The sequence below is a fragment of the Odocoileus virginianus genome, chromosome 3 (genome assembly GCF_023699985.2).
Source record: "Odocoileus virginianus isolate 20LAN1187 ecotype Illinois chromosome 3, Ovbor_1.2, whole genome shotgun sequence".
Lineage (NCBI taxonomy): Eukaryota > Metazoa > Chordata > Mammalia > Artiodactyla > Cervidae > Odocoileus > Odocoileus virginianus.
Genome location: NC_069676.1, coordinates 17,586,396 through 17,596,003, shown reverse-complemented (window position 1 = coordinate 17,596,003; position 9,608 = coordinate 17,586,396). Strand labels below are relative to the sequence as shown.

The following is a 9,608-nucleotide window of genomic DNA, read 5'->3' as shown; positions in this document are numbered from 1 at the left end:
CGGCTGGCGTGGAGGTGGAGTGGGGTGGCGGCTAATTTGAGTCTGGGACTCCTCAACCCACAGAAGGAAGGACTGGGCCAGCCAAAGATAGAGGAGTGACGTGGGGGAGTCCCTGTACCCCAAGGCTGGAGCGGCGACGAGAGGCGCCAGGGTTGCCTTCAGGACCTTGGAGAGCGGTGGCTGGTGGAGGGCAGGGCGCGCCAGGAGCGCGAGGTTCTGACAGCTCGAGCCCCTCCCCGCCCCGCCCCAGACCCTTCAAGGGAGTCCGCGGAAGGCCTGTGGCAGCTGCTTTCCAGGGGGGCTAGGCTGCCCACCCGGCTCGTCTTATGGATGAGGAGACTGAAGCGTCGGGAATGAAGGGACTCGCCCAAGGTCACAGCTGGGGAGCATGGGCCCCAGCTGCACCCACGTTCTTCCTTTAAAGAGTCACAACCGGATCCCTGCCGGCTTTGCGCAGGTGTGGGGATGTGGGGTCGGGTGGGGGAATTTGCAATCGCGATTAGAAGATGCGGCCTCTCTCCTCGAGGGGCTCACAGCCTAGTAGCAGAGGGCATGTATTAAAGAATCAGAGAAATAATATTTACAAATGGAGGACTCAAGGAATGTCAACAGCTGGTAAGGACTTCCTTCACTGCCAGGCCTGGACTGCATGAATGTCCCAGCGCACACACATACCAGGGGCCGCAGGCACCACACAGTCCTACCCACAGGGATTGGACCCTGGGCAAGGTTGTAGATGGTAAACACAGATTCAAGATGCAAGAAATTCTGCTTTTATTGCATTGAAGGCTTTTCTGGAAGCCTGAAGGAAGTCAGGTAGACCCACTTGTCTCCCTCCAGCCACAAAGGCAGTGTGAGCCTCTGTTGTCTGTCCTGCCACGAAGTTTGGCTCCTAAATGGTAGCTGTGTGTCCCCTCCCTCCTAGAGGGGCTGTGAAGGCTGTGTGGGGATAGGCAGGGACTGGAGAGTGTGAGGGTCCAGGAGAAAAACAGGCTTGATTCCTCTTTAGGCTGGAAATCAGAGAGGCCCTGGTCACACCTTCCAAGAACACCCTGAGTTAGGGGCTAGAGACTGGTGGTGGAGCACGTGCAGGGTTATCACCTCCAAGTTCAGGATCCGGGGCAGGGATGCTCCTTGCCAAGCCCCCTCCATAGGCTCCAAGTTAAAGGGAGGTCCAGTGGATGGCAAGTCTGCCCCCCAGCCTGGAGCCCAGCTCTCAGCACCCTGAGATCTCCCCCAAAGGACAGAAATGAGTAACAAAGTGAGACCGGTAAGAAAAAAGAAAAAGAACCCATGGTTTCTATAAAAAAAAACCCTGTCCTCCCTGAGGCCCCTGGTCAGCTAGGAACCACCTCGGTTTTCACTCTTTTGGGAGGCCTGCGAGGGGCAGGGCTGTCCGGCCACTCCCTTTTGGGGTTGGTTGGTCCGGAACCATTGTGCTGGGCGCAGGGCTCAGCTGTGGGCTCCTGCTTGGGGCTGGCAGGCACTGGGCTGTCGAGCTGGGTGGAGGCCTCGTCCTTGGGCTCCAGCTTGGGGGCAGGTGGGCGTGGCAGGGGCGGCAGTGCCCTCTCCACCACGTGGGGGCCGTTCCAGGCCGGGATCTCCAGGCCCAGGTGTTTCATGAGCCGCGTCATGACCTCATCAACATAACCGTGGATTCGCAGGTCTGCGTGGCGGTCCTGTGGAGGTGGGGACCAGTCAGGTGGAGGGAGAAGGCCTGAGGGGGGTCCAGGGGTGATATCAGGGGTGGGGTGATATCAGGGGTAGGCTCCCACACGTACATGCTTGGTGGGCTGAAGGTTGACAATGACCAGGAGACCTCCACGGCGCTTGGTGGCGAGGGGAAGGTTCCCGCTGGGCCGGATTTGCAGGGAGGTGCCCAGTGTGATGGACAGGTCTGCATTCCTGGGGCCAGGAGGTGGGATTAGTCTAAGCCCCTTGGCAAGAGTCTCTGCAGCCCTCCTCCTGCCCCGCAAGGCCAGGACATGTGGTGGCCAGCACACATACTCCCCGACCCTTGCTCAAACATCATGGTTTCACTGCTCTGCCAACACAACGGGGCCAATCCTGGGAGACCTGCTCACACAGCACCCACCTCTGCGGGCCCGGCCATGGCCTGCGTCTGACGCTTCCCTTCTGCTGGGCCACCCCCAACCCTGTCAGCAGAAGTGGAGCTGCTGGTGGGGAGCACCATATACTTGGACTCCTGGGTTCTGATCCTGGCTCAGTCACTGCTGGGCTGGGCAGCCTGGATGGAGGAGTCCAGTAGCTCCAGCCTCAGCTCAGCCACACACTCCCACCTCCTGGGGTGTGGTGAGGATGGTATGTGAGGGCTCAGTATAAGAGCTATTATGGGCAAAGTGAGGCCCAGACAGGGTGCTGATCACTCCTCTCTGGAATCCTTTCCTGAGGTCCCTCGGGAGTGGAGTTGGCTGTTTTTGCCCCTTCCCCACCCACCGCACCCGGGACCCACTGGGGTCAGACCTGCTGGCCTCGTCGGCCAGGGTGAGGTCCCGGTCAGGCAGGGAATCCTCCCAATCCAGGATGGTGTCTCTCAGCTCCCCCCTGTAGGGAGGTCAGGGGAGTCAGCAGGAGACTGGCGGCCTCCCCTGGGGTCCAGGGCATGGGGAGGGGTCACTCACCTGCAGGCCCGCAGCCCCCTGGACTTGGCCACGGTGCAGAGCCGGCCCGTGGGTTTCAGGCCCATGCTGCCCACCACGGTGTCCCGGACATACTGCCTGTGTCAAGGAGGAAAGGGTCGGCTCACCGCCGGTTCCCAGGCACCCACCCTGCAGCCCATCTGGGCAGCTCATGGTTTTTGCACAGAGCTGTTTTCCCAGGAAAGTGCGGGAGCATAAGACCAGAATCTAAACATGAGGTGACAGCTGGCAAACCCAGCAGGGGGTGGGGGTGGGGAAGCAGAGGGGGCTTTCCATGAAAAAGCTGGCCTGGGGACTTCCCTGGTAGGTTAGTGGTTAAGACTCTGTGGAGGGAGCATGGTCCTGCCAACACCTTGATGTTGGACTTGTAGCTTCCACACCCATAAGATTATGAATTTCTGTTGTTTTTAAGTTACTCAGGTTTGTGGTTGTTTCGGCAGCTGCAGGAAATGAACACACCTCCCAGGAGGAAGCTACATTCCCAGATCCTACCTTGGGAGGGTCACACCCCTGACTCTAGAAGCAGCAGGCTTAGTTCATCAGGACCTTTTGGGGAGCCCAACCTGGGTCATCCATGCCTTGTGTCCCGCCCTCTCCCGCAGTGGCACTCACGTCTTACACTTGACACATTCTTCTACAAACATGTTTCCGTGGAGCTCTGCCAGCTTGTCTCTGTGGGGGAAGAAGGAAGAGGCTCAATGGAGGAGCAGGATCCCCCGATCCCCAGCCAGCCAAGATCCAGAGGGCTCAGGGCTGGAATCCTCCCAGGACCAGAAAGAGGGGACCCCACCCAGCTCTCCCGGTGCGACTGAGAGCTGACAGCTGAGCGCCCACCCTCCCTGGCTGCCTCGCTGAACTGCCCCAGGGGCCTGGAGAGGGAGGGGCTGCCATCAACATCCATTTTCTAGATAGGGAAACTGAGGCTCAGGGAGAGGGGTGGCCTGCTCAAGGCAGGGCAGGGAGATGGACACTGGGGGCACCTGGGGAAGCCGGAGCGCACGTGCAATCCGTCCACGTTCTGGCTGACCAGGAAGCGCAGGAGGCCCACGCGCTCCAGCTGCACCAGCGCCATGTGGGTCTTTGTGGGCTGGGCATTCTCGAAGGTGGTGTCGAACTTGGGGGCCAGGCCCCGCTCCTCCATCGTCCAGACGCCATGGGGGCCCCTGCGGTGGCAGGTGGAAGAGACAGAGTTTAGAGATCAAGGAGAGGACAGAAAAAGAGAGAAACAGGCAAAGAAAAAGTCAGAGAGAGATTGATACAGACAAAGGAGGTGAGGTAGGAAAGAGGGAGAACGTGGTACATAAAAGCAGAAATTAATTATTCAACTCACCCAGCACTTACTGCTGCTGTACTTGGCATGGCCCTGTACTGGGGGATGCCGGGGCCCGAGTGCACCCAGGCCCTGCCCTCAGGGAGTCCATGGCCCTGCACTGAGGGATGCAGGGGTCCAAATGCACCCAGACCCTGCACTCAGGGAGTTCTCCATCTTGTGGGGAAGAGACACAGGTGGACACAGACACTCTGGTCCTCTGAGGGGCCAGGACAGAGGGAGCAACCCAGGGCTGGGCTGGCCCAGTGGAAATGGTAAGGGCTCTTTGTGGGACTCTGGGAAGGCTTCCTGGAGGAGGCAGAGCTGTCTCTGAACAGAGAGGAAAGGGTAGGGCTATTCAGACAGTCTGGAGGCTGCAAGGGCTGAGGTTGGAGAGCTGAACCAAGGCTAGGTGGGGAAGGGCTTTGATTTCCAGCCCGAAGTGCTTGGAACTCTGAAGTGTGGCAATGGGGAGCTATGGCAGGTTATGAAAAGGGGATGAGATTCACACCTTAGAATTTTAACACTCCTCCAGACAAGGAATCTGCTCTTCTGCTGTGAGAGTCTGTGCTGGGGGCCTGAGAGGCCTCAGAAAGAGAATACAAGTGCAATAGGCCTGCCCATCTGGGTGGGGTTGCAAACTTCACACCTACAGGGGCCACTTGGAGGCCACAAGTTTGAGACCCCTGCTTTTCAGCAACGAGACTCTTGTCTAACATAGGCTGCCTGAAATAGAGGGAAGTTAGACATTATCTGGTCTCACACCCTCACTTGCAGGTGAGGAAACTGAGGTCTGGATGGTTTCTATGGTAATAATAGAACCCAATATTTAGCCATGCACAGTGGGCCGAGACAAAAGATTTATGTTTCCCAGCACCACTTGCAACTAGGTTCAGTCACATGACCAAGTTCTGACCAATGGAAGGCAATGTTGGGTGTGATATAAAGGGATCTGCTTTGAAGGAAGGGTCTTACACATCCCCAACACCCTAGGGGACTGATGGGTCATCCTAGACTCAGTGGGAGGGAAGGCAGCAGGATGGGCTTTGATGCCTGTTCATCTGGTGAGCTCACAGGGAAGGCTGTGGCAGCCTGGAAGGCCCTGCCTCAACATCCCAGCCTGCCTGCTGACCTGAAGTCGGGGATGCCTGAGGCAGTGCTGATGCCTGCGCCTGTGTGGAACACCACATTGGAGGACTGCCAGACGAGCTGTGCCAGCTCCCACACCTTCCTCTCCAACTCCTCAGGGGGGTCGAAGACCTGTTGGGTGAGGGAGAGCAGCAGGGAGTGAAACAGAAAGGAGTGGGGCAGGTGCTAAGTCTCTTTAGTCATGTTCAACTCTGTGCGACCCCATGGACTGCAGCCTGCCAGGCTCCTCTCTCCATGGGGATTCTCCAGGCAAGAATACTAGAGTGGGTTGCCATTTCCTAGAAGAATGACAGAGCCACAGTGAGGCAGGAGGTACATAACCCCCCGCCCCGCACCTTAATGGTTAACCAACTGGAGACTCATTCCCAGTGCTCCAAAGAAACTCCAAGGTGAGAATAGCAAGACAATTAAGGTAGGGCACTGGGCCCTGCCCAGATCACATATTTCTCATTCTTGAAGCCAGGAGACCTCACTGATCACACGTGGGCAGACAGGCTCCTTGGAGGTCAAAGGTGAATGATGCCAAAGGATAATCTACCCATGGGCCTTCATAGTAGAATCCATCTAGGCTAAAAGATGCATGTGCATGTATGGGAGGACCCTGAGATATACCAAATATGGACTCTGAACCAGGCAAATCAAAATGATTGGCCAAAGGAAATCCAGAATAAATGCCTCATAAAAGTGACTTAAACTGCCACAGAAGCACAACTCAGGGACTCTCCTTGAGTCTACCTGTGTGTCTATTCATATGTATTGTACTCTTTTTCCTCCTAATAAATACTCTACTTCCTTCACTACTTTCTGTCTTTGTGGAAACTCTTTTCTGCAAAGCTGAAGGGTCAGGGCCCTTGACACCGACCACCAGTCTAGTGGTTAGGATATGGTGTTTTCACCACCTTGGCCCAACCTCAATCTCTGGCTGGGAACCCAAGCCCCACTTCAAGCGGTTTTAGGCCCAGGCCACTCGAGATCAACAAAATGTGACAAAAACTGATTAGAACCAACTAGGTCCAAGATGGTGGAAGATAAGCCTTCCAGTAGACCTTGAGCCTCATTATACATTCATTGTAATACACCAGCATATGATAAATGACACACCCTCGGTGCCATGACAGTTCAGAAGGCTAAAACGTGGGTGGTGGCCCAATTCCTGGAAATCCCCACCCCTTCCCCGAAATAATTGGAATAATCCTCCCATTCACTAGCCTATGAAATTATCCAGCTCCAAAAAACTAACCACATCATATTTCAGAACCTCTCACCTGCTGAGATGGCCCACACCCTTTCTGTGGCTGTTCTCACCTTTTGAGACAGACTGCATTCTGTCTGTGGAGAGTGTTTCTCTCTAAATAAACCCATTTCTTACCTATCCACCTCTTACCTATCACTTTGGGGCTTCGCAGACATTAGTGGTAAAGAACCCATCTGCCAATGCAAGAGACCTAAGAGACACGGGTTCAATCCCTGGGTTGGGAAGATCCCCTGAAGAAGAAAATGGCAACCCACTCTAGTATTCTTGCCTGGAGAATCCCATCGTCAGAGGAGCCTGGCGGGCTACAGCCCACAGGGTCACAAAGAGTCAGAAACAACTGAAGCAACTTAACATGCATGCACGCACATATCTCTGTCTCTCACTGAATTCTTTCTGCAGTGAGACATAAAGAAACTGAGCTTCATTAAGTCCTAAGACAAGGGTGTGATCTCAACTGAACCGTGGGTTCAAGTCCTACTCCGAGTTGCATGGTTTCAGGAGTTGAAACATGTCCCACAGTGGGCAAGGCCACAAGCCACAGACTGCCTTGCCCAGGAGGAGGGGAATGGGTGGGAAAAGGCAGCTTGTTATCACGTCCTTTCTCTGCCCACAGCCCTCCAGGGCTCCCACCTCTCCAATGGAAAAACCCAAGTTCCCACCAAGGCCCACAAGGCCCTGCAGGACCTGCCCCATCCCTGCTCTCCCCTCCTCTTTCTCTCTCCCTCGCTCACTCCACACAAGTCTCCTCAATATTCCTCCAACATACCAGGCACAGTTCAGCCTCAGGGCTTTGCAGAGGCAAAGCCCTCCACCTGGAATGTCCTCTGCCCAGACACCGACATGACTCCCCTTGCACTTCCTCTCCATCTTGGCTCAAAAGCTGTCTCACTTGCACACTCATGTTCACAGTAGCATTATTCACAGTAGCTAAATATGGGAGCAAGCCCCGTGTCAATTAACAGATGAATGGATACTAACAAATGCGGTCTACATGTACAATCAAACCAGTCAATCCTAAAGGAAATCAACCGTTAATATTCATTAGAAGGACTGATACTGAAGCTGAAGCTCCAATACTCTGGCCACCTGATGAGAAGAGCCAACTCATTAGAAAAGACCCTGATGCTGGGAAAGACTGAAGGCAGGAGAAGGGGATGACAGTGGACGAGATGGTTGGATGGCATCACCAGCTCAATGGCCATGAGTTTGAGAAAACTCCAAGAGATAGTGAAGGACAGGGAAGGCTGGCATGCTGCAGTCCACGGGGTCGCAGAGAGTTGGACCCGATTGAGTGACTGAAGAACAACAACATATACAATGGAACATTATTCAGCCTTTAAAAGGAAGAAAATTTGGACACATTATACAATACAGATGAAACCTGAGGACATCATGCTCAGTGAAATCAGACAGACACAAAAACACAAATACTGTATGATTTCACTTATGTGAGGTCCCATGAGGAGTCAGATACATAGAGAAAGTAGATGGTGGGGCCCGGGGCTGGGAGAGGGGATGGAGAGTCACTGTTAAATGGGGACAGAGTTTTAGTTTGGGAAGAGGAGACAGTTTTGTAAATGGATGGTGGTGATGGTTGCACATTAAATGTATTTCATACTGCTGAGTTATCTCAGTGATGGCTATCACCAGCCACCTAGTTTTCAATGCAGCCCCCAGCTCTCATCATCCGCTTTGCCTTTCTGCCTAGCGCTGGCCACTATCTGACTCCTTGCATTTATTTGCTACTCATCTGTCTCCCAGCTGGAACGAAGGGGCTTGGCCTGTCTGGTTCCCCATGTGGTCCAAGGGTGAACGACGTCGGTGCACCGTAGGTGCTTAATAAATGTTTGTGGGATAAAGCGAAAAAACTGGCAGGAGAGAAGAGTGGGGCTTCACACCATCTGAGAACTCGTGAATGCCTGACTCAGAAGGAAAGGACCAACTTTTGTGGGAGGCGGCAAGCTTCTCTCCAGTTTACAAGAGAGAAAGAGACCCAGAAAGAAGGGATCTCGCCAAGATCTCAGTGCATGGCGGGGACTGCTCTCAGCGAGGCTGGAGGGGTCTGATTTCCATACTCCAGGTTCCTCATCAGCCTCAAAATCCTCATCAGCCTCAGGATAGTGTCAGCTCCTAAACTTGGCACTTGAGGCCCATCCTGCCCCAGTTTTGGAAACCTCTCTGGCCAAATGTGCCCTCCAAGATTGTTTATTGCCCTTTGCCCCGGAGCCTTCCTCCTGGAACCACATCCCTTGCTTCCCCCATCAGAACTTCAGAACTTCTCTAAGTGGGTCCTATCCTCCGTCCCCAGCCGGACCGACCCGGAGCTGGGCGTGGTCGCATCCCCAGGCGCACTGGGTCGTCACTTCCCGCCCCCTCCTCACTGGGAAGTCCCTCCCATTGTCTAGCTTCAGTGTCTCCTGATATTCCCACAATGCCCCACTGCTAGCCGGTCCCGCCCAGCCCACGGCCTTGACGGCGGCCGTCGGCACCCCCAGCCGCGCTCACCTCCGGGAGACCGCACTTGCCCTTGTCCGCATACGGCGAAAGCCCCGCCGCGTAATTCACCGACATCCTCACTGCACCAACGGGAACAATAAAGTTTCCCTTGTTGCGGCTGCTTCCGCCGGAAATAGGGTGGGACGAGGAAGAAGGAGGAGCCGTATTCTCATCTTTCGTGCCGGGCCGCTCCTCGCAAGGCGCATGAGCCATGCACTATCACCGCAGTCGCCATGTTAACTGCTGGCAATGGCCCGCCGGGTTTTTATGCGCTGATCATGTGGGGTGGGGGCCTTGGAAAGGGTTGTTCAGTGACCCGGGCTGGATACTAGGGGACTGCCCACGTGAGAGTTCTCCAGTCACCTGTAAAATGAAGGGCGCAAACGATCGGTTCCCTCTTTCCCCTTTTTGAAAACGAGTAAACTGACACCCACTTCCCTCCCCGCGTCCCCCAGTCCCAGGACGGAGCCTGAGAGAGGAAACCCAAACTCTTGCTTCCAATCCAAGGTTCTTCCCCCTGCATATTTCAGAAGTTTATAAATATAGAAATTCAGGGTTCCTGTGCATGTGTGCTGGGGTCAGGAGGCAATTTGGATCCTCACTAGGGAGACTCACGGACGCCGTTCCAAATTAACCTGAACGTTATCCAGGTGTGTGATAATCACTCGGCAAGACAAGTCCTGACCGCACCAAGAGGCTGGAGAAGCTGCTTATGTCCTTGGAGTGGAGGCTTGAGGAC

The 9,608-nt window shown here is 54.9% G+C and overlaps 1 protein-coding gene across 1 annotated transcript; it reads right to left on the bottom strand.

Annotated features, from left to right (window-relative positions):
* Positions 1–750: 750 nt before the first annotated feature.
* On the bottom strand, positions 751–9,590 carry SIRT6 (sirtuin 6). The gene is made up of 9 exons (XM_020895301.2): positions 9,505–9,590; positions 8,879–9,232; positions 5,102–5,229; positions 3,641–3,823; positions 3,273–3,332; positions 2,643–2,738; positions 2,485–2,565; positions 1,782–1,905; positions 751–1,679 (listed from the first exon to the last, which is right to left on the bottom strand). The coding sequence occupies exons 2-9, from the start codon at positions 9,080–9,082 to the stop codon at positions 1,338–1,340; spliced, it is 1,218 nt and encodes a 405-aa protein (XP_020750960.1). The 5' UTR covers positions 9,083–9,232; positions 9,505–9,590; the 3' UTR covers positions 751–1,337.
* Between the last annotated feature and the right edge of the window lie 18 nt (positions 9,591–9,608).